This window comes from Taeniopygia guttata, chromosome 3 (assembly GCF_048771995.1).
Source record: "Taeniopygia guttata chromosome 3, bTaeGut7.mat, whole genome shotgun sequence".
Taxonomy (NCBI): domain Eukaryota; kingdom Metazoa; phylum Chordata; class Aves; order Passeriformes; family Estrildidae; genus Taeniopygia; species Taeniopygia guttata.
In genome coordinates this window covers 12,311,683-12,336,144 of record NC_133027.1, presented here as the reverse complement: position 1 = coordinate 12,336,144, position 24,462 = coordinate 12,311,683, and the positions used below count along the sequence as shown (strand labels likewise).

At 38.5% G+C, this 24,462-nt stretch overlaps 1 protein-coding gene and 1 long non-coding RNA gene across 2 annotated transcripts; both read right to left on the bottom strand.

Annotated features, from left to right (window-relative positions):
* Positions 1-2,234: 2,234 nt before the first annotated feature.
* On the bottom strand, positions 2,235-14,372 carry LOC140683639 (3'-5' RNA helicase YTHDC2-like). The gene is made up of 16 exons (XM_072926341.1): positions 13,015-14,372; positions 12,064-12,242; positions 11,816-11,912; positions 11,652-11,739; positions 11,472-11,552; positions 10,945-11,027; positions 9,911-10,016; positions 9,654-9,773; positions 9,028-9,300; positions 8,395-8,521; positions 7,746-7,951; positions 6,865-7,060; positions 5,642-5,751; positions 3,905-4,194; positions 3,329-3,506; positions 2,235-2,539 (listed from the first exon to the last, which is right to left on the bottom strand). The coding sequence occupies exons 1-16, from the start codon at positions 13,077-13,079 to the stop codon at positions 2,495-2,497; spliced, it is 2,244 nt and encodes a 747-aa protein (XP_072782442.1). The 5' UTR covers positions 13,080-14,372; the 3' UTR covers positions 2,235-2,494.
* A 42-nt stretch (positions 14,373-14,414) lies between these two features.
* LOC140683640 (uncharacterized) lies at positions 14,415-22,546 on the bottom strand. Its single transcript, XR_012054832.1, has 4 exons — positions 22,418-22,546; positions 19,875-19,977; positions 16,297-18,703; positions 14,415-15,217 (listed from the first exon to the last, which is right to left on the bottom strand). It is a non-coding gene; the product is annotated as an uncharacterized lncRNA (long non-coding RNA).
* Between the last annotated feature and the right edge of the window lie 1,916 nt (positions 22,547-24,462).

Sequence of the window (24,462 nt, the reverse complement as noted above, 5' to 3'; positions counted from 1 at the left end):
ATGCAAATCTTCAGAAAAAGATTAGAGTGGAAAAATGTAACTGTCATGATCATGATATTTTACTATGTTTACATGCTGTATAGGAATGCAATTTCATGTATTTGTGGTATTTTCACACATTTTAATCTCTGAAATACTGTCAGATACACTTTGATTCCTAATGGAAAGTCTTAAACTTTTAATTTAGCTTATAAAATGAAGTTACTGACATTAAATAATATGTACTTTGTAGTGTAGAAGAACACAGTAATAGTGCGAGTAATTATGATTGCTTAAGCACAATTGGCTTGGGTCTGTACAGAAATGTGAAATTTTGCAAGAAGAGAATAGTTTCACTAAGTTTTGTAAAATATTTGAGAAACACTTCTTGTTTGAAGTAATATGTTGCAAACAACTTTTTACTTAGCAGTTTAAGGAAGGTTCTTACTTTTGAAAGCAGTACAATTTTACATTTTAAGAATTGAAAAATGTAGGCAGCTGATGAACTTCAGAATTAATGCAGACCACATTTAGTCTTTCAGAAAGTATTAGTGATATATAACTGATTCAATGCATCTTTCATACATACCTTTTATTTCATACGTACCTTTTATTTTTATTGGCTATCGAATATATACAGTATACAGGCAACATTTGCGTTAACACTCTGCTCCTGAGGTACTTTTTGGGGCACCTAATCTTTCTATTAGGTCCCCATTTTTTTCTTCAGCTGCTTTCTTCCTAACAAATTCCCAAAACTTCTGAGGCTCTCATGGGAGCACAGTTACTTGACACAGAGGCAAAGTCCGTGGGGCAGCAGGGCTAGATCTATTAGAAGGTGAACTGTCAACAGTTCCCTGCCCCAACTCAGGCGTTACTGCGGGTGACTCTTCACTTGATTTGCTGTCACTGTCCAGCAATGGAAGATACGACCTTGCAAACTGTTCATGCAGCTCAGAAGGGGGCGGGGGGGGCAAATGGCTGGGCTAGAGTGGAGGGGTGTAGGTCTTAGATTCAGTCAAAGAGAAAACATGAAGTTTCTAACCAGGTAGAAGCTTGAGAAAGTGTTGAGAAAGAATGTAAATAGGTTCTTTATCTCTCTTGTAGTTCACATTGTTTATAATTGGGTTCTCCTACTGTATGTCATTCACTGCACACCAATAGAGTGAGAGGTTTTCACTTCAGGACCAATAGAGTTGGTCTGCACGAAGCTCTGTATAAAAGAGCGATGTATTTTGAAATAAATCAGAGTTATAGTCTCAGCCTTCTGAACAAAGTCTATTCATTCCCATCCTGCCTCAACAGTGTCAGAGGGGAGCAGGGGGCAGACAGCTGGGTTTGTCTCTCTGCTAAAGACATTTCAGCTAACTGGCGCAGTGGTGTAGTGTATACGGGGACCGCTGCAAGCTGCTGTGCAGGTGTGAGATAAAGAGGCTTAGGAGTCTGATAAGGAGGTACTTTGGCAGTCTGCCCGGAAACCTTAGCAGCTTTCCCAAAAGCTTCAGCATCCAGCCCAGAAGCTCTGGCAACTTTCCTGGAAGCTTTGGTAGCCTGCCTGGTAACTTCCATGGGCACCTGCACCTTCTTCAAGGATGTATTCAACAAGTTCCCCATCAAAGGCCCCATCTGACTCATCCCTCCCATCAGACTCCTTTATCAACCCCAAATCTTCATCCACGTTGTACTCTGCTTGTTCCCGCTGTTTTCCATTCCTTTAATGCCTCAAAAAGCGATCTCCAAGTAACAACTAGATTGACAAGTTTTATCTCCTGCTCAGATGACTTCCTACAGCCTGTCCCTGACTTTTTTCCAAGTTTTAACACTAAATGCTGTGTCAGGATCAGTGGCAAAATCCTATGATCTAGCCCACAGCAATATACTACGAAGGGCATAGTCTGAAGTATTAATTCCCTTATATCTTAACAAAGCTTTCCATGTAGCCAAAACAGTCTCTTCCTCTTTAGATTTATTTCCCATTATTACTAGTTGGTGCCTCACCTGCTTCCAGGTGTCTTGATAGGAGAAAATCAAGTCTGGACCTCCCTGTGGCTTCCACACGCCACTCTCAGCCGCACCAGCGCCGCCTCCCCCGCTGCTCCCCAGTGGGTCACGGCTGCCAGTTGCTGGGACCCCGCGTGGCTCCAGACTGACCACGCTGTTCAGGCTGTTGCTCCACACGGTGGGCACCAGCTGTCACTGGTATATACACTGTATGCCGAGGCGGTCGCGACACAAAGCACAGACCACAAGCGGTCTCAGATGGCAATTCTTTATTATCGAACATGGCTGACCTTTTATAAACTTTCTAATTGTTTATACTTCTTCTACCCCAACTACTGGCCACAAAAAAATCAACATAACACCACTGGTGAGCAGTAACAGTGACTTTAGTTAACTTTCTAAAAATACTTTGTCCGTCTGCAGTGCTCTCCTTATCTTTCTTCAGTTCTTCTCTTCTCTCAGTCTCCTTGGTAGCAGCCTTGGAGAGAGCTCTTTAACAGCTTCTTCTTGCCTCTCAGCTTCTTTTCGCTCCTTTAGCTAACAGGCCTGCTGTTAGCCCCTTCCACAGTAATTCATCCATGAGGGGCAAGAAACAAGTAGAGCAGAATAGGATTAAAAAGTCTAGTGACTAATTAGAATTGGTTAAAGTCTGACAGACCTTGAGATGACACCAAAATTAAGCATCCTAGAGTGTAGCCTACAGCACACTACTCGCATTTCTATATTCAGGAAACATGTTTTCTTCCTTTTACGCTGTCTTAATTTAAAAGCTGAAAGATTCAAGAGGAATTACTACATCCTCCAATGAGTCCATGAAGTTTCCTCTCAATGATCTCCTTAGTGTTACTGCAGTCTACTATTCAAGTATATGTGACAACTGTCACAGTAATCTCATTAAAAATGTGTACTTTGTTCAAATAACCATCACAAAAATCAGTCATAGTAAGGCAGATAAGACAGAATCAGTATTGATATTGAAAATCTATTATGGAAGCCGAGAAAGGCAGAATCCAAAAACTTCAGAAGTGTGTATATAATATACTCATTTAGTTGAAAAAAACTAATACATGTTTATTAGAAGAAGTTTGGGGTTTTTTTAAAATCTCATTTTTTCTACTTTGGATAGCTTCACCTCCCCAGTCTACAAATTATTTTTGCTGTATTAAACTAGTGAAACAAGGATATTTAGTCTAGATTTTTAAGTTCCAGAAGGAAGTATTATGCAGTGTTACAAATGAAAAGCTACGTTAGGTTCCTAATTTATCAGTAAAATACCTAACTGCAGAATGATATCAGCAAGAAATTCTATTACTCTGGAAGAGCGGGGTGATATGTTAGAGAACTCTACCTTTCCCGACACTGGAGAAGAAGGAGTAGCACAGGCGTTGGAATAGCTACTGCTGTCTGCAGGCTTCACTGAGGACTGAGCGGATCTGTCATCTGAGAATTGTCTGGAGAGCAAAATGTCTTTTTCTTTGTACTTCTTTGGCTGGTGGAGTGCAGGAGAAGTAGATTTCACTGAAACCCTACAAAGGACATACTTTGAGTTTCACAAGCAGTCACTGAAAATTTACATCGACCTGCCAGCCTACTGCATGACCACATGTATTACAGCAACTACAAAATCTATTAAAGCCTAACTAAAAACTCATACTGACCATTCATTGCTTTTTAATGCTACTGTTAAACTTCTTCTGCTACTTCTCAAACATCACAATTCATGGACAATATTCCTGACTGCTCTCTCCAACAGCAGCCCCAGGTATGAAATACTTCTCTTTGGGACCACAATGCAGCATACAACAGTATAACACCTTCAAACTGTACTTCCGCTGTTTCCACCTCCTATTACTAGCAGAAACTTAAGTGATACTTGTATACATAAATTGCAACCTCCAGTGAGCAGAAGACCTCAGCATCTTACTTTTCAGCATGAGAGAAGTCAGACAATTCTGTTTCTGTTGAGCTGTTTCTGCTGTTGCTTGACATCCATGTAGATGCCAAAGGAAGTTCTTCACAAGTCACAGGCCTTGGTCTCTGGCCAATTCCTGAAGGCTGCTGTAGACCTGCAGACTGTTCTTCAGCACTCAGAACAGCTGTAATTGCTCTTACAGTTGTTTCATCAACCTCAGACCACAGCTTAGAAGGAGCTCGCATGCGACGCAGAAACAAGCTGTGCCACTTCTGCCTGAGTTGCAGCAGCATACCAGCAGCCTGCAATAAATTCCAATTCTGTTAAATACTGATGAAAATTAGATCACACAGGTAAGAGAACCCTGTCTTTTCCATATCAGGCAGCACCTGGCATTCTAATATAAACGGGGCCCACAATTAAAGGCAAGACTAAGGTCTTGGGGAAGGGGAATAATCCATATTTAAATTAAGATGTTAATTTGCTTTCTTTTCCTTGGGTGCAAGGTAATTTTGGAAACATTTCATTTAGCTCGGTAATAAACTTAGCTTTGTATTGTAATTCCACAGACCTTTTTTTTTCCTTCTTATCTTTCAAGAAAACCCAATCCTTTCATGCTTTATGCCCTTCCTCTCAAATCAGTCTCTACTCATGCACTCTTCAGTCATAGTTGATGGAAAAGAGCTCTAAGTGATATTTTTCTTACATAGACACCTGGTCAAATGTGATGACTAAATTCAGAAGACTATTGTCTAATTCTGCTACCAGAAATGCTTCCATTACAATAAATTAAAAAAAATCACTCTTCTGGACATGTCTAGGAGAGAGAGTATTATTATTAGAGTTGGTAAAGTTGTGTGTTTCATGACCCATAAACTGCCTCCTACCACAGCCACAGCTCCTCAATGACATAAAGACTTCTATTTCAAAGAGGTTTTGAAATTTATCCTTCCAAAATCTGACAGCAACTTTCTTTCAGCAACTTCAGCTTCAAGTGCTCCTTTTTTGATCCGATTTTGGTTATCCTCTCAAAGAAAGAAGAACACAATATGCCAATGTGACTGTTCTCTCAGCTCCTGTTCAGATTTTGGCTATCCCAGCTCGTGCTATGGCCTGATGGAGCACCATGCAGGCAGGACAGGAGGCCAGAAGGAGCAGAAGGGCCCTTATGCAGTCACTGTCACCTGCAGCTTGCTGTCCCTTGCAGCCATTATCTTTTGTCTGCCAGTCTCTTCAGAATCTGCTGACGTGTGGAAAGGGACAAAACTGCCAAGCTCAGATATAAAACATCATACTGCCCAGAAAGTTTTTGAAACAGACCCAACAGCATCTAGATTGCTGAGGCTTTCCTGGTCCCTTTTGTGAGAGACAGGACACCCACATCAATATGGGGGAAGAGGGATGAGCACTCTCAATGTTGACTTAGGTGACTAATTATTCTCTTTCTTTTTGCTGACAAGTAAAAGAATAGAAAGGTACGGGTGATAGGTGATGAAACACTGCAACTTGGATGTTGAATACACGGATTCAGGCGACAGACAACTCTGTGCCAAAGGGGATTGAAGCCGTTTAATTATTGATGAGCTTGTGAAGTAAAGGTTAAATCACAGAGTACCTAGTTTGAGAGACCGAAATAGACCATGACATTCTTGGAGAAAATTCTTGGCTACTCAAATGTTACAAAAACCTTTTCACATCTTTTTACAATTCCTCTACATGAAGCAAACCCAGGAGTAATTTCTTACTTACTTCAGGGTCCAGTTTGAGATGGAGCCCTTCATCCAGCTTCAGCAGTGCCAGATCAGCAGATGTCTTGTCCTCCATCTCACTGTCGCTGCTATCATTAGATACCCCTCTCCCTGAATTAAAGACAAGAGGTGCATTAGCATTTCCATATTTTTTCTACTATTATTTCTACACAAAAACCCGCATACTACGGTATTACTAGCAACAATGTTTTTCCTTCTAAAACTGACTTTAAATGTAAACATTTGTAAAACTACCTCTTCTTTTCTGCAAATACACTGCAAAGTCTTTGCTCCAGATAGCAGCAATCAAGCCAGACCTGCTGAAGGTCCTACTGTGTAAAAACCTGTATTGATATGATGTGACCCAACTCATGTACCTTCACCAGTATCCACAGGCCACTATACAACTTTTGCCTAAAGCTGTTTGCAAAATCACACATGCCTCTATTTCCTAGTAAAACAGCAGATCTAAAGAGCTAGTAAGAAAAAAAAAAAATCTATACATATAGCTATTAATTAGGATTCTTTATTTTTCTTAAGTGCAATTCAATCAACATGAGCACTACTCTAAGGTTCACAGTTTAAAAGCAAGACAGGAAAGCTCTAGAAATAAGTTGGACTTTTAGTTTGATTCAAACTATGACAACTAGAAGCAGTTATTTTTGCTTCCATTCCAAGAGGACTCAATGTAAATCAGAAAAAAAGAAGGAAATTTCTATATATTCTCTATTACTCACAGTTAATAGTACAGTTAACTGAAATTAAAAATTATCAGTAGAACATGTCTTGAAAATGTATGTGTTAGCTAGAAGCAACATGACGTGTTTGCCATATTGATTGTTTCTAAATTATTCTGTTTGAATAATCTGGTTCAATGTATCAAATAAAGTAGTCTGTAGAAAAAGAACATGCATACTACACTTCTCAGTACCAGTACTACAGTTCTCATTAGACACTGTGGCTGTATTCTTTCCTTACAAACTATACTACAGTTTCTGAGACCCTACAACTGTGTAATTTATGGACTTGAATATGTAAGGAATCCCAAAATGGAGAGATTTATTACAGAACCAACAAACTCTTCCTGAATAGCTGCAGGAATTATAACAGCGCTATTTTCAGAATCAGCCAATACATGTATTAAATATTACTGAAAAATAAGTTTTCCATGTCACACGCTGATGTATAGCAACGGAAACATCCCAAATCCAGACTCCAGTGTACCTCGAAAGGATGAAGATGCCTGCAAGGCATTACTTGGCAGTCTGGCTGGTCCACAGAAGAGGGCCACCGTGACAGGTGTCACAACAGAGCAGCACCTGATGTTTGCTGTCTTGTGAGCTCTCGTCATTTCATCATATATAAGCCAGTCTGTAGGGAGAGCCTGGATGGCTGCAGCTTGTCCATTTGCTGGGGCAATCTGTGCAAGAGCAGGTAAAACCAGGCTATTATACCCTCTACCTGTAATTAATGTAAATTTGAACGTATTTCTCATTTTATCCAGAGACACTATGGATGCCTCAACCTGGCAGTGCTCAAGGCCAGGCTGGGTGGGGCTCTGAGCAACCTGGACTAGTGGAAGGTGTCCCTGCCCGTGGCAGGGGTTGGAATGAGATAAGCTTTAAGGTCCCTTACAACCCAAACCATTCTATGATTCTGTATTTTGAGAACTAAATACACATACAATTATATACATATAAAAATATACATGCACATAAAAAAGCGTGAGAGAATTCAACCAGATTCATAAATTATCCTACCATGATAAAACAAAATATTTTGCTTTAAAAAGAAATGTTAAATAAAAGTTTCAGAGAAAAACTTGCTTTTAAGAATAGGGATCATTATATCTTTAAAACAATTTTATAGCAGGGCAGTTTTTTTGTCATTTTGCCTTGTTCCATCTAGAGAAAAGACTAATTGAAATGATGGAAAAATGAATCAACTCCAATTCTATCAGCTGGGTAGAACGGTATTTTCTAAAGCTGTAGTGTTAAATGCCTATACTGCTTTTAAAGTACTGACAAATAGGAAAAGACGTTTCTAAAACACGTGACAGATTTTAGTGCCCTTTTTTTTGAACTATGAATTCAAAGTGTCTTTACCTTTTTATACTGAGACTGACCAAGAACAGAGGTAGGATGAAATCGCACTTTCGTCTCCTTTGATTCCGTCAACACCAGGCTGTCTCTGTCTACATGCACAAGATTGGGATACATCCCGGCCACTAAGGCACCTTTAATTACAGCCCAGTTCTCAGAGTTAGTATTAACATCTCTAATATCAGCTCCTCCTCTGGCTCTCACAAAACCTGACAAATGAAAGAGACAAAACAGTGCCATGTTAGCTTGTGTTTGGTTCTCAAAAGGAGTCAGAAACTAAAGGTGAAATAAATGACTTCTTTGTTGCATTTTTCACCACTGCCAACCTTAACAGCACCAAGAAGAAACCATTACACTGAAATCCTTCCTGATAAGGGGTTTCATACTAACACAGAATACCACTATTTTGTACAATATAAAGACATTTCCTATGGGAATAATTCATTAAAACATGAAATGCAGTGGCATGTGGAGATGAGGGTGCTTTCAGTTAGATCAGCCACAATTCCTCATCTGCACCATACCCTGCATGAATGTGTGCATGAAGGTGTATTTCAAATTAAGGAAAATTACACCAGTGGACACGATTTTTGTTACAATTTCTATATGCTTGACTTTAAAACAATGTTAAAATTGTTTCCAACTTCTCTACCTGAGGCTCTAAGCTGGCCAAGCACCTGTGTTCTCATTCCTGCAATGGTTTCCATTGTGGCTTGGGATAGGAAGTGCTTTTCACAGAAGGCTCTCTCCCAGCCGTCACTGCGTGCCTTCTGCCATGCCTGAAAATGTTTTTACATTTGCCTATTAATTTGAATGGCTTAAACTAAAAACTGCATTTTTTTAAAATATTACATTTATGTCAATAAAATGAATGCAAAAGCCACTCTAAAAGTTAATGTATCAAACCAGATTATTTTTTCTGTTCAACAATTAGATTCTCTTTATATGTTCACTACAGTGATGATTATGTCAAGTTAAAACAATAAATAAAGATCATTACATTAAGATCATGATTCAAAGTTCAGTGTAGTAGGATGCAAAGAGGCACATTGTTGGAACATTCAAAATTTTATAATGTTTGAAACAAAACATACTACAAAAACGGTTCCCTCTTCTGTGGACCAGCCAGACTGCCAAGTAATGCCTTACACAGGAAAGGCACTAGGCAAAAAGAAAGTCTTCTCTGAGCACTTAATCACAGTCCGCCGCCACTCTACATCCAACTGGTGCATCTGCATTTTGCTTGAATGTGCTGTGATTAGTACTCTCTGAAATGAAAGACTACCTGGAAAGCCCTGAGCAGGGCCATGTGGTCACTGAACGTTCCGGCAGCAAAACGCTTCCTGCACAGCACGGCTGCACGCTTTTGGGAGGCCAGCGTGGGCAGCACAAAAGGGTCTTGGCAGGCAAGAGCACAGGCAATGGTCAGAACAGGATCCAGGCACTTCAGAACTACAGCATACAACACCATTTTACCGAGGTGTGGCTCTACAGGTAATTCAGTGAGGTGATAACCAAGCTCAGTGAGATCTTCCCAAGGGTCCATGGCATCTATGGTCTGTTCATAAACAAACAAACAAACAAATAAAGGAGAGGGGGATGGGTACAGTGGACAAAATCAATTTACAGTGAAAGCAGAAAGGATGTGAATAATGGACATTAACTAGACTTGTTTCCAAACACTACAGAAGCAAGTCAAACTATTAACTGAGACAAGACTTTGAAGCACTCTCTTCCCTTGACATGGAAAAACACATCCCTACACACAAAATGAAAACAGACAATAAACAAAACTTCAAAACATCCTTAAGTAATTAAAAACAGCTTCAGTACAAACTGAAGTCAGTAAACTGCTACACCACAAATTTGGGATCAAACACAATTACAATCTAAACCTACTCCTTTTCTGACCTTAAGCATATGCACAGCATTTCTCACAGTTACAGCAGGCGGAGGATCAGGCACTTTCATAAGAAAGTCTACAATTGGACAATTAATTGGAGCCAGAATTTTTGTGTACAAACAGATCTCCTGCAAGGTAAAAGGCAGAACAAAAAAAGATTACCAAGATTTGGAAGCAGCCGCCAAACACATGATTTGTTGCAATTAATAGTATGGTTTGAGGGCATTGTATTTTTTAAAGTTATAGTTTCTAACTGAACATGCACCTGAAGCGGCATTCTTAGAAGTTCTGGAGATTGAAATTCCAACATATTCTGAAATCGGAGCCTGCTGAAGAGACGAAAGCAGACTCCAGGCTGACAGCGCCCAGCCCTTGAAAATAAAATATGGAAGGTTGTGAAAATGAGGATTTCTTTCTAAAAACAAAACCAAAAGCCAACAAACAGACACAGAAACTCAGAATGGAAAGAAGAGGCAGTACTATGAAGAAAGTGTTGTTAAGTCACACACAAAGTGAGAGTTTTCTAATCATGAAGTATTTTTGAGAGTGTGGCAATTTTTTACTGTAATTTTAACCCAACACTGAGAAATCTGGAGGAAAGAAAAACAAGGCTTATCTAATGTAAAGTGCTGTGGGTTTTTTGCTAACCTAAGACCAGTTCAAATCTCAATCATCCTTTGTTGTGAGGAACCAGTTGCAAACTTTATTGTTTCCCCTCACATCCCCTAAACAGAAGTGATGCTTGGAGTAAAAGGTAGAATAAAGATGAAGTAACTTGTGAGTGAATGAGAGACAGCAAATTCTCTCAGTCATATACATCTATGTGCATATGTGCAGCTTAATGCCAATATGATTGATTAAACAGGCATTTGTTGCTACATAAACTTCTGAGCCCTCACCCACAGTGCTGGGAAGAATATAATCATGGCCTGTTAAGTCATGGATAGCTTGGAGAAAGTGAAATAGGCAGTCCTCTGCCGACAGACATGATGTGAAAACACCCCACTGGACATTGTGACTGCTGGTGCTACATGGGAGAAAGAGGAAGGAGAACAAATTAATGGGGGGAAAACAACCCAGACCTTTGGGAAATGCCTGAGCGTCACTTTTCTACAACTTGGGAGATTATTCCAAGGAAATACATGCTGACGCCTACTCACCTGCAGAGAATGAGTGTTGGCCACTATGCAACACAACACTGGACTAGGCCAGAAACAGCTATTCTGTTGTGTGCTTTATTCTAAACATAAAGGACTGTGGATATCTGCAAAATGGAAACCACTATGAGGCATTTATTACCTGCCTTTTCTCTGGATAGCACTGGCTTTTGAAATCCACCCCATTTTTACCATTGTAACACGACTCAGTGCATCAAAAGACTTCTAGAAAAACAAAGAAAGGAATGCAAACTGAAAACTCAATAGGGTACATGAAATACAAGTTACTAGTTATTTAGATTACCAACAGAAGTTTTCTAAAAAGTATGAAATAGTAATATATACAGCAGCTTCTGACACAAAGGTACCTTCTCAATTTTGAGTGAATTAATGAGGGTATCTCCTTTCTAGTATCTTAATGCTCCACAATTTTTGAAATTCAAGATTTTAAAGGTTTTTTAGACAGATAGCTTACAGTATTTGTCTTAAAACAAATGCATGTTGAAACTTTTCAGCAAGGACTGTTGCCTGACAGGCACTAGCTCTCAGCTAGTAAAAACTTTTTTTTACTTTACTGTAAAGTCATAAATAATAAAAAAAAAAAAGTTCTCCAAAATTTATGCACTGTGTGTTTTAGAATCACACTAGGAAAATTTATGGCAGTCCTACCTCTTTCACCTTGCCTGAGTCAATGACAAACACCACATCACTGACTGTTATGCTGGTTTCTGCAATATTAGTAGAAAGAATCTGCAAAGAAAAAAACCCAAACCACCAAAACTGTAATAACTGTAAAAGCAATGGCAAAATAGGTCATTGTGGCATTGGAAAAAGTCCTCTAATACTTGCAATTTTGCGAATGCCAAAAGGTGGACTTTCAAGCACTTTCTTCTGGTACAAAGTCTGCATACTTGAATGAAGCATGAAAACTTGGTATCTAATGCAAGACAAAAGGAACCTTTTAAGGATCCTTAAAAGGAGCAATGAAAAGCCACAGCAACTAAAGGTTTTACCTGTGAGCATTATCAGTGAATCTCTTATCATCGAAAACAATGCGGTCTCTCAGGCTCACTATCTCATCATACCCAGGAAGAAATATTAAAATTGCTCCTAAAAAAGGAAGTGGGTTTGCAAAGTTAAACAGAAAATTCAAATACATATCGAATAGCACTCAGAAGGTTTTAACGTTTGTGGATTGCTGAAAAAAGAGCATGATTCATCAGAAGCCAAATCCACAACCACTGGTTAGGTATTTACCTACCTGCATCTGAACTATGACAGATGCTGTGAAGTAAGTGCATTATCAGATCCAGATCCACTTTTTCATCATCAAAACTGTGATGATAAGCTGTCAGTAGCTCTCTGTCCTCTGCACTAAGGTCACTAGCACTTTTTTGGACCAGGGAACTTTCATCCATGTTTCCAAATCCGAATGAAGCGCTGTAACAGGAAAATACACCAGAATCAAGGCTGCCCCTTCGGGTTTGCATTGAGCCATCCACTCAAACTTAGTTCAAGACCAATATGACTATTGGTCTTGAATTCTGATGTTTAAGTGTAGCAGAAGGGAATCACCATACTATTACTGTTTACTGATTTCAATGTTAACCCAGTAAAGGATGCCACTTTATTTATTAGTGTTAACTTTAGTTTTCTTCAACTTCATTGAAACACAACCATAAGCAAAGGAAAGTATAAAGATACTTCTCGTTTATCTGTTCAAGTAAAAATATTTAAGAGATACGTGTTCTCCAAAAATTTCCCACTAGCAGAAACTACACTAAGAGAAATTATAGTAGAGATAAGCTTTACAAAACACTACCTCAAGTACGATAACTGTAAGTTAATCAGAAAATCATTCTTGAATGGCCTAGTGTACACATTACTTCTGTAAATTTTCTTTAATATGCCTATTGCATATAAAAAGGATAAATAAAAACACATGACAGATTTGTTTCCAAAGTAAGCATGTGAAAAGTATAGAATTAGCAAGTTGTGCAAACATAAACAATATGATACTAAGTACAAACGTTTTTGCTGTTTATTTTTTGAAATATTCCTATTCGTAAAAAGAGGTCTTGCCATTAAGTCCAGATTTTAGACCATGAAAAGCTAAAACCTGTTCTGATTAAAAGAACAGAAACCTCAAATTTCCCATCACAACCGTTTGTATATCATATACAACTGATTCTGCAAAACAGTTACAACTGACCTGTAGGATTCCAACAGATGAACAACCTCCGTCTGTCCAAAGTGCCTAGCCCAGTCCACAGCCATCCTGAAATAGTTGCACAAGTATTTTTATTAGACTTTTCCCTTCAAAAGATGAATATGAAGAGCGCATCAGGAGAGGCAATTGACACCAGACTTTTGTACCCATTTCTGTACTGACATCCGTACTGTTATTGCTGGATCTGCAACTTCCCATTTGAAAGTGCATGAATAGGTGTTAACAGCTGTCTGACTTTTAGGTGACTACAGTTCTTTACCACAAAAGAATGTCCGTTTTACACAGGAGCAAACATGCACAAGGAAGTGAGGAGGAAGAAAGTGCCATTCCTTTAAAAAGTCCACAACAAGGTGCAGAGATCAGACCTGCCTGTTTGCAGTATCCTTGAAGTCATCTCAAAAGGTCACACCCCAGGCATAACATTTGGCTATTTCATGTCTTTCAGAAGCTGTCCTCCTCACGATGCAGTTCACTGTTTTATCTTTAAACTGCATTCCTTCCCAAGTTTTTTCAAATGTTAGTACCAAATATCAGACCCCTGGAATCCTAATTCTTATCATTCCATACAACAATTATTTACTGTACTTCCCTGTTTATATGAAGACATAATCCATGACCACAAAACCTGAGTTTCTACAGATTCACAAATATTTTTACATGCTACAATATATTTAGAAACATAACAGAAAGATCTTCTGATATGGGTAACTCCATGAAAATAGGAATTGCCAAATATTTTGGTCCAATTCAGTAGATTACAGTTGTTCTGCTAACCAGTATCTTAAATAAGACCTACTGAAACAAAGTTTATAGCTCATAATCAAGACCATGTAATTAAGAATTCAATTTAGAATTTACAGAAAACAATGTGATTATCAGGAGTTAGAAATTGTTGAGGCTGTCAAAATCTATAGTTCTTACAGCAGTGTGATAAGTTAGCAAATTAATTTAGATGTTAAACAATTTTCTTTCTCTCTCCTATATTGACACATAAATCTATGTTTTGGTTTCTCTGTTTTTACCAGCCATTAGATGATTTGCAGTGGATACTTGCTCCCATGCTGATCAACTGTTCTACTTGACTCAAAAAGCCTCTCCCTGAAGAAATCATCAGAGCAGTTGCACCAGTTTCACTGTGCCTATAATCAACTGAGAAGTAAAAGAAAAAAAAATCCAGCAAAACCAAGAGAAATGTTATTTTTTCATCTAAATATAGTACAAATATTGCTTTCAAATTCCAGCCCAAAGAGAATTTGTTTCCTCACTTTATCTCTGAAGTTAGTTCATATGAATTCTACACTGTTTTAGAAACACACTTCTGTCAATACTTCAAAACAACAACTAACTAAACAATCCATTATTTCTGCTAGCCCTACCATTTTTTCAGTCGGCATCAGAATGCAAAGGTAACACCATTTGAAACTGGAGATAAAAGTAGCCATAAAAATCTAAGTAAATTTGAGGTTGCTTTTTTTTATGTAATAACACATGAAACTTACCACTGACATTTTCAGTTAAAATAAGATTTAACAGCTGAGCAAACAAATCAATATCTTTATGCAACCAGATGTCAGAAAGACAGGAATCCATTTCTTTTACTATCCACGATTCAAGGCAATTCACATCTTTTTCAGTCTGAAGATAAAAAACAATATTGAAAGCTTAATCTCTTCCAAGAGTTGTCTTTATTCTTATACATTACCCACAAAGAATTGGAATGGTTATTTTTCCCAGCAGCAACAGAAACCCAAATATATCAGTGTAGATATACCTAACTCAGGTATCAGTTAATGCACTGATTTTGTCATATGCAAGTACGAACACAATGGCAGTCAAGCCATTTGATCTGAGGAAAAGCTGTGTGCAACCACCCTATCTGAAGAGCACACTTCAGCTAGAGCAGTTCATCCTAATCAAGTAATCTTTAAAATACGTTAATATCCTGAAAGACTCAACAGAACTGTAGAAAACAGATTTTAAATGGCTAGAATACAACACAAATATAAACATCTCTTCCGACAAAAGAAAAAACTTACCAGTTAATTAAATACTGTGTCACCACCATCATCCAACCATTTGTACTCCTCATTTGTCCTTGGAACTGATTTTTGTCTCCGAGATGTCCCTTTGTTAGTGTTATCTAGAGCTGAACACCACTCAGCAAGAGTGTTCTTCTGTTTCTCTTCTAGAATGCAAAGTATTCCCCAAGAAAGTTTTAGAGTCATATTTCTTATCCATTGTTTTCTACTAAAAAAGTTAGTTACAGCAGGTTTTACCAAGTTTTACCTATTCAACCTCTTTTATTTAGTCTAGAATGCTACTACCAGTCCAACATAAATGACATATTTAAGGGTACCCAAAGGGCGCCACTGCAAACAAGGGCTATAAAAACAAGGTAAAACCCAACACTTTGGTGTTTAAGCCCCCAAAACCTCCGTTATTCCAAACTACTGCATTCAAAGTATCTTCCTTAAGTAATCACCTTCCACACAATCTCAGACCAGATCTTTTTCCACAAATGGAATTCTGAAGACGAGTGATGCAGTCCCTGCATGTAACAACTTACTTTTCTACACAAGTGGAAGAAACCTTAGAAAACACCAGGGTCCTAACTGAACTTTTCTGACCCCAGTGATCAGAGGTGAGCACTGTGATCAATATCCAGTTAGGACTGTATGTTATAGCTTTGGGGTTTGCATTTTTAAAAAATTTTTCTTTAAATAATCACTGGGATCATTACTTTCAGTTGCCAAGAAAACTTCTGAGCAGTATCTACTTAATCAACTTAAACCCAATGATGTTTAGCTCAAGAGTGTTAACACTTAAAAAAATACATCCATGCCTGAAGAAAGCAGTGAAAAATGTTACTGAAGGGAATTTAGTGCAAGATGTACAAAATCATGCCTGCTTTAATAGCTGCACTTTAATTTGCACCCAAAGGTACAGAGCATCCTATGCTTCTTTAGTACTTATGTGGGCAGAGCCCCCAGTTATATATAGCTCTACAGCATAACAATTAGAAAAAAGATGACATTTATCAACTGAATGAAAAAAGAATGCAACCACTGAATCAAAGTGATTTTTTTTCTTTAATTGCATAAACTATTTCAAAAATGTAAATATTGAGAGCTTAAAGACGCTGTCATCTAATCACATCTCATTTAATCTCCTGACTCTGGAATTTTAACAGAAAATAATCCTGTTAACTGTTTGTTCAATCAATGATTCTTACTGCCAACCCTTACAATTAACAAATCCACTGACCTTGCTGCTTCTTTTCTTTGTACTTCACCATCTCTTTGTTTGCATACCCAGTGCTTCGTAAAATGTCCTCCAGAAACATCTCTTTAACTTGAAAAGGTCTCCCTTGGACTAAAATAGAAAAAATCCATAAAAGATTCTATATTCACTAGCTTCACTTACAGAATTAATTCTTTTAAAAAACTACCTTCACTGGAGTTTATTTTTCTCAAAACTGTACAAAACAAAATATTTCCAAAGTCAAATGCCACCTTGTTTCTCCTCAACCTCTTCAATTTTATGAAGTGTTATAGCAGGAGATGTTCATAAGATTGACAGTTATTAACTACAATTTTTTTAAATGAAAAGAAGAAAACAGCCGTGTTTGTTTAGGGTTACAAACAAGAACCTGCCATGTAAGTCTGCCATCTGGATTAAAAATGTAATTAATTAATAAGCAATTAATACAGCTTTTTGCAAGGTTCCACACAGAGACAGTACATCTTTATACTGAACTACTTTCTTTTCATGAGAAACATGTAAGAAGGCAGCCTTATTTCCATATCCTCAACTAATTCAGCAAAGCTGAGCTTTTTTTACTGAATACTTCTTGACAGATGAGACATCCCAGTGGCCTTTACCTTCTGGTAATTTATCCTGATTTCTTTTTCAACATGACTATTTTCCAGACATTCTCTGTGGACATTACAGGATGCTTTTTGCATGAAGATTAAAATCTCTACATTTTGATTTCTTGTTCCTTAACCTGACTCAGGAACACTCAGGATTTTCCTTCAGAAAGAACAATCCACAATTCACATACTTTTAGAAGCTGTGACAGAGGAAGCCTTCCAACACTGATCACAAACTCTGTGTACTACAGCGCTCCACAGCTACAAAATGTGGTTTTCTGTGGTCAGGATTTTGTCAGCCATATTGCTGAAGGAGACTCAAACCTTGTATATCACATTAACAGACAAAGCCGCTTCTTTTAATTCTTAAATTAACAAAAAGGGAAAAAAACATCTTTTAAATTGCTATTGGCCTGTTACATAACCAGCACAAACACTGTGGTAAACTGGAGAGATTGGGAGAGATTGCCATCAGATTTTCCAACACAAATTGACCGATCTGAAAGAACAGGAAGCTGCAAAAAGAGTAAACTGGAAAGTCATACAACAATCACAACTGAGGCACTCCCTTGCAAAAAAAATTCAGAGAACATGAAATCACGTGTAATTTCCAGATTCCTGTCTCCAACAAGCTGCAAACCTTATTCAACTGGGCAGAAATTCAAAACAGAGAACTAAGCACTTCCATCTGCAAAAAAAGAAAGGAAAAAAAGGGTTCCTCCTCACAAACATTTGCTAAAATAAACCAGTAAGCAATCCCATTTCCTAAAACCGTTGAGATTTTTTTTAAAAGGCTGACATGCAGAGAGTCTACCTGATTGTCAAATAAAGCATTTCTCTTGAAAGATACTTTTCAAAACACATTAAAGTTGGACATTACTGTTGAAAAAGTAAGAGGATTGCAAGATGCCAGAGGAGGTCACCCATGCAGAAAACCTGCAAGCCAGGAGGGTGGGGCAAAAACTGCAAACCCACAAAAACCCCCCACCTCCCACACATTTACATTTTGCCTTTACTAAAGATCAGTCAAATGAAATTAAACCAGCAAAAAATGGTAACTTTTCTTTGCATTTGAATGTAGTCTAACTGCAGGTAACTGAGTCTGAACACAAAATAAGCGAAACTGGATGTCTTTTCTGAATATTTACCTAGATGAACAACTACTAATTTTCTTTAAATCAGAGAATCATGTGATCCTTTTTTCATGTGAAACCAAATCTGTCTAAGCCTGTATTTCTGAACTGAACTGGTACAGTTATCTGTCCAGTAACCAGTAACAACCTTCACAAAGCCTGAAGAGTAAGATCCTACTGGAATGCATTGATACATATCACACTCATGTAGCTTCTAAGTCCTGTATCAGCATGAAGACAGAACTTCAATAACCTCTTCCTACTTCTTCAATTAAGAGTGGAGGGGGGCAGGATGTATCTGCATTTACAGAACTCCCAGTGACTAAAACACTTCACTCTGAATGAGGTGCAAATAGTCAAGAAACAAGAAACCTGCATACAGAAGGAACAAGGATTCCTGTAATTCTCAGTGTATTAATCATGTGCCTTTACTCAGAATAATTTGCTACAGTTTAGTAAGATCTGTGAGTCTCAAGGCAGGTATACTCAGACTTAAAATCAAGACTTACTATGTATTACTGGGCAGCTTCCAAAATACCTAATGAAGAGATTTGCATCTAGAGCAGCACTAGAGAGAATTAGTTTTAAATTATTCTGGTTTTGCAGCACATCTCTCAGTTTTATTAGCAAGAAGTCGCTGAACCTATCCCTCTCATGTACTTCATCCTGTAACAAAAGGGGAAAAAAAGATGAAAAACCATCACAGATTCAGGATCACAACTTCTGACAAAAACAAACTTCTCTAAAAAAAAAATACATGTTTTGGTGGCACATTACAGAGGCCTTAAAATGTGTGAGTCTAGTTTAACTAATAGGGTTTTTTTAAAAAACTATCCATAAAGAAACTAAAACACCTCAAAAAGTTTTTATCAGCGCTGAGTGCATTGCAATGCTGAAGCCATAAACACTTTAACTTCAGAGGCTAAAGTGAATATCTGAAACCTCTCTGATTGTGTATTTGAGGCCAAATTTCAAGAAAACACCACAAACTACAAATTTTGTTTTAATAAATTCTCACTTCACCATTGATAAGCATTTAAAGAAATGTATGACACCACATAATCAGAAAAACAGGCAAATTGCTTAGACAAGTCACACACAAAGCCTGTAAGTTAAGGCACATAACTGATTAATCATCTTTTTCATTCTTCTGTTTTGATCTATATTATGAATGAAGGAAACAAGGACTCAAAATACAAAGTTTGTAGGCTGACATCAAGAATGTATAGATCATTCTCATGCTTTTTAAACTTTGATAAACAGGCAGGCACCTAAACTTACCTTTTAATCTTCAGTACTTAAATCTTGCCAAAAACATTCCAGTTCCCCTTATTCAATTCCACAATAGGAATATTGACATAATCACAAATTAACAATCTGAATAATTTGCTAGCAATTAGACTCCACATTATCTTGAAAACTCTGGGCAAACAAATGGACTGAAAACCTGTATTGCTAAAACAAATGGTAAGAGAAATTCTGACACAATCACATTGAACCACATCAATGTAAGCCTCCCTAAGGATTTTCTCCTGACCACGGAAGTTCAGAAAAATTTACACTTCTGTCCTTCTCCACTCCTCCTGATTCCACACTTAATCATTGGCATGAAAATAAGACATTTTTACAGGAAAAACACAAACACACAGAAAAACACCAAACTGCACAAGACATGCATTCTACTCTGAGGACTCAGAAAGTCTTTAAAGTTGATTCAGATTCTACCAAACAAAAACACCTAAAGTGCTCAGCAAATTTAAATAAAACAAATGAGGACCTCATTTTCCAAAGCAATACATATTGCTCCACCCCACATGAAAGACCACAGGATGCTCACCACAATAACATGGGTCACAGTGGAGAGGGTGCTGTCTCCTGCCATCAGCGTGCCAAGAAGCATGTCATTAGTGCAGAATGTTACCAGTGTCTTTGGAGAAACCCTATGGATCACATCACAGAGACAACTTAGGGGGTTGCACCATTTAAAGCTGTCCATGGATCAAAAATTAAAGCAGCTGCTGACCAGAAGAGAAATTACAGTTCTCTCCTCAAAAGATTCATGCACACCACTTGTTTTTAAACTATGCCTTTTCACAGACATTTCCTAACAATTTGTAGTGCTTGCGCCCCAAAACTCTGGACAATGGATTAATTGAAAGAATAAGATTCAATTTTTAATAAATAAGAAGGAAAAGAGAACTGTGAAGAAACTCTGCATGTCATTCAATTTACTAGAAAATTCCATGTGGAAAACTAGGTTCCAATTCCTCAGCCTGTGCTTGGATATAGCCTTTGTATTTGTCTACACGTGGTAGGATGAGCCTGTCTGGACGCCAGGTGCCTACGCAAGCCACTCTATCTGTCCTCTCCATGGGCAGGGGAGAGGAAACACAACAAAAAGACTCCCAGGCTCCAGAGAAAGACAAGGAGAACGTGGGTCTCTCCCACGGGAACATGGGTCCTCCACGAGCTTCTCCAATATGGGTCCTTCCCATGGGCTGCAGTTCTCCAGGAACTGCTGCAGCACAGGTCCCTTTCCACAGGGTGCAGTGCTTCAGGAACAGCTTGCTCCAGTGTGGGACCGCACAGGGTCACAATCCTGACAGCAAACCTGCTTCTGTGTGGCTCCCTCCCCAGGGCCACAGGTTCTGCCAGGAGCCTGTTTCAGCAGAGACTTCCCAGAGGATCACAGCCTCCTTCAAGCATCCACCTGCTCCAACACAGAATCCTTCACAGGAGGATCCCTGCTGCACCACGGACCTCCACGGCCTGCTGGGCCACAGCTGCCTCACCATGGGCTGCTCTGGCACCTGGAGAATCTCCTCCCCTCCTGCACTGACCTTCCTGTGTGCAGATCTGCTTCTCTCACATGCTTTCACTGCTCTTCTTGAACTGCTGCCTCTGTTGTGCAGGTTTTCCTCCCCCATTCCCCACTGTCCCAGAGGCACTACCACCACCACAGATGGGCTCAGCCTTGGCCAGAGGCAGGTCTGTCTTGGCTGGCACCGGCTCTGTCACACACAGAAGAGGCTTCTGGCACCTCCTCACAGAAGCCTCCCCACAGCTGCCAAAGCCTTGCCTTGAAGACACAATTCATTACAGCTGACTAAATCACAAAGTCATCTGCGTGATCCTCTGGTTTTTCAGGAGGTGAAAATACTGAACTTTTACAATTCTATACCTGGGGCACAGTTAGCTGTCCCAATAAAAACAGAAATTGTCACTACTCTCTCTGGTACTGCCATCCTAAAAGAGCTGAAAAGTTCCTCTGTACTGTACTCTACAGCTTTTCTCTGGAAGACAGTTAAGAAAACCTTAAAAATTATATTTCTGTGTTACTATAAACACCTCTAAACATATCCACTCAAATTTTTTTTTGTCCACGTCTCAAAATATTGTTATCGCCCCCTTTCAGTGTTTCTCTGGAGTAATTGTATTGATTTTTCTCAAGCTGGATTTTCTGCGCTGCTTCCAGTAATTCTACCATTTTCACCTGACTCTGCTCTTCTTCTGCCAGCATAGTACTTCCATATATTAATCATCCAGCTTATTTGTGACACATCTTCACTAGCTCTTCTAATCTCTCAATATCCTTGTGAGCTTTCATGCACACATTTGAATTCTTATTGTGGCTTCGTTGTTCAAGTGCATTCATTTTCATCAGCTATGTGTTATCTTTGTTCACTCAGGCAGCACAACCTTTAGCCATCTTCTGGTCACTCATATCTCAACTGCTGGCCCTTCCCTGAAATGTCACTTCGCTACATGGTGCAAAGATGTAAAAACCCCAAACAATCCATTCATGCTCTGCTTAGAGACAAATTCATCAAGTGATACTGAAATCTCTACTTTTACATCACTTCATGTTATAAACACAGAAGCTGAAGAAGAGTAAATTTAGTCCAGACTAGACTGGTAAATAATGCTCAGCTTCATCAGTCGCATTCCAATTTTTTTGTTTTCCCTTTTATGGCTCCTATCAACTCTCACTACATAACATTTGTTACAGCATGCTGGTTTTCACACCTACCTTCAAAGCTTGCAGACCTTTTGGATCCGCACATGTTAAAAGCGGGGGGGGGGGGGGGGGGGGAAGAAGAAAGTGTAGACTTGATCTGAAAATCAGACAAGGATTTCCATGCATACACGCCGCAGAAGAAATCAACAGAAAATACCTGAGATTCAGTTCTGTAAGACAACCTTCTACATGAAACTGCAAAACACAGGAAGTAAGCCATCCTTTTCACTCTTACGTATTCCTTACCTGCAGTAACATATCCCACCTGTGAGGCTGCAACCCAAACATACTGCAGTTTCAATGTACACAAGATTCACAAGACCAACACAAGATCAACCGACACTTAGAAATACCATTAGTACCTGCTTTCTAACCGGATCTGGTAACCAATTGTCTGGCCAATCTTCTCTCTTCTTTCTGCTGCCACTCTTTCAGCCACAGCAACAGCTGCTAAACGTCTTGGCTGAGTACAAAACACACGACAGGGAGTTCCGTTCTTGTAGCAGTCATCAAGGATAAATTGAGGGATCTGTAAAGAAGTGGTTCAAATTTGCTTTTTGAGAAAGTCACAGCTTTGTTAGCACAGGGAAACCATTAACTGCATATCAATATTGCACATTGCAAAAGACTTTTCATTACAATTATCACAGCAAGCCAATCTGAATCAGCAGAAAATAAATTCCTAAGTATAACCTATTTAGGTTTTTTTAAAAAAAAAACTTACAGTGCCTCCCTCCTGCTTCAGAGAAATCCAAAAAAAAAAAAAAAAGAAAAAAAAGCCCTGTAGATAATCTCTCATTTTAACACAAAAAATAGATTACTCTGGATACTAAGAACAGAACTAGCCTTAGAAGAAAAAGGGATATACAAACATCACAGCTATTTTCCCTTCAATATTTTGTATTATTTTAATGAAAAAATGGTATCTACCAGAAAATTGTGAGGAATCATTTATGCTTCTAGTACCTATCTAGAGGCCTAGTGTTTCAAAAGCAAGAAAATGAATTGGAACAACATTTTCAATCACACAGGAAAAGGAAAGCCTTAAAATAGCATAAAAGTATCCCATATCACAAATGTTACACAATTGGCATTAGTTTAGAATAAATACTGTTATAGTTTTTATTTCATTGAAGCAACATACCTGTGTCGTTTTTCCTGATCCAGACTCTCCTATAACTAAAACAATTTTATTGTCCCTTATGATTTGGACAATTTCTTCCTGTTTTTCAAGAACTGGTAGTGACTGCCTGAAGGAATCAAACTCTGATTCCCCTCTTTTCACTGGGACCTGGGGGATACCATCATTAAGTCGACCACTTGTCTTGTTTACTTCTTTGTTTTCTGCAAAGACAAGTTAAAAGTTTATTTATGCAGACACAGAGGAAGGTCACAAAAACACTGCTCAAAAACTGTACTTAAAAATTAACATTGCTGACTTTTTATGCATCCCTGTCGGTAAAGTGACAAACCCATCACACATTTAGACGTCATTTTTATAGCATGTCCTGCAGTGCTTGGAATAGATATTTTTCAAAACACTTATTACTTTCATGGGTATTTTGAAGAAAACCAGACTCTTCCACAGCATTGCTCCATGTCAAAAAAGCCTACAAAGAGCAAAAGGAGAAACAAACTAAACCAGAGAATACCAGCCTGGTGTATTTTGGTGGCGTTTGTATCTGCGCCCACATTTCACACCTGCAGTTCCCCCTAGAAATACACACTGACAGAGTTAAACCTTTAAGCTATTCCACACGTTTGCCTGAAATCATACCAATGCAAGCATGCTGTATCAAGAGCCCTGGCCCCCACACAGCAGTGCGATGTGTTAGAAAGCGGTGCATGAGCAGCCAAAAAACGGGCACATCTTCTGAGGGAGCCACTTCACATCCATCATTGCAAGTAACACTCTATAATTCCTTGAGAACTATTTTCTGGCAGAATGAAAAGCTCACTGTAAACTCATTTATACATATTTAATGCCATTAACAGATTCATATACTAAATTTCAAGCTCTGTTGTACCAAGACAAACAGACTAACAGATCAGGAGAACTAAAAATACATTCTTGAGATGCAGAGAAAGGCAAATATTAGACTGTTCATTAACTTATCCCTTACATTCTTAAGACATTGCATTTCAGTACTTTTATTACAGCTTCCCTCTGTTCATATAACAATCCTATTAAACAACTAGAACAATTGAAAATAACAGCAAAGAAAGCACTTCAAGAACAGACACCACATATCAGAAACATGCAATTAAACAAGGCATACTGGTACAAATGTTTTCTGTTCACTACACCCATCTCTGCACACAAAAACACAGTGCAACTCTTCCACTTGTAGCTGCTAAAGCAATAATCTAGATGAAAACCTTGCTTTAAAAAAAAAAAACCCAACAT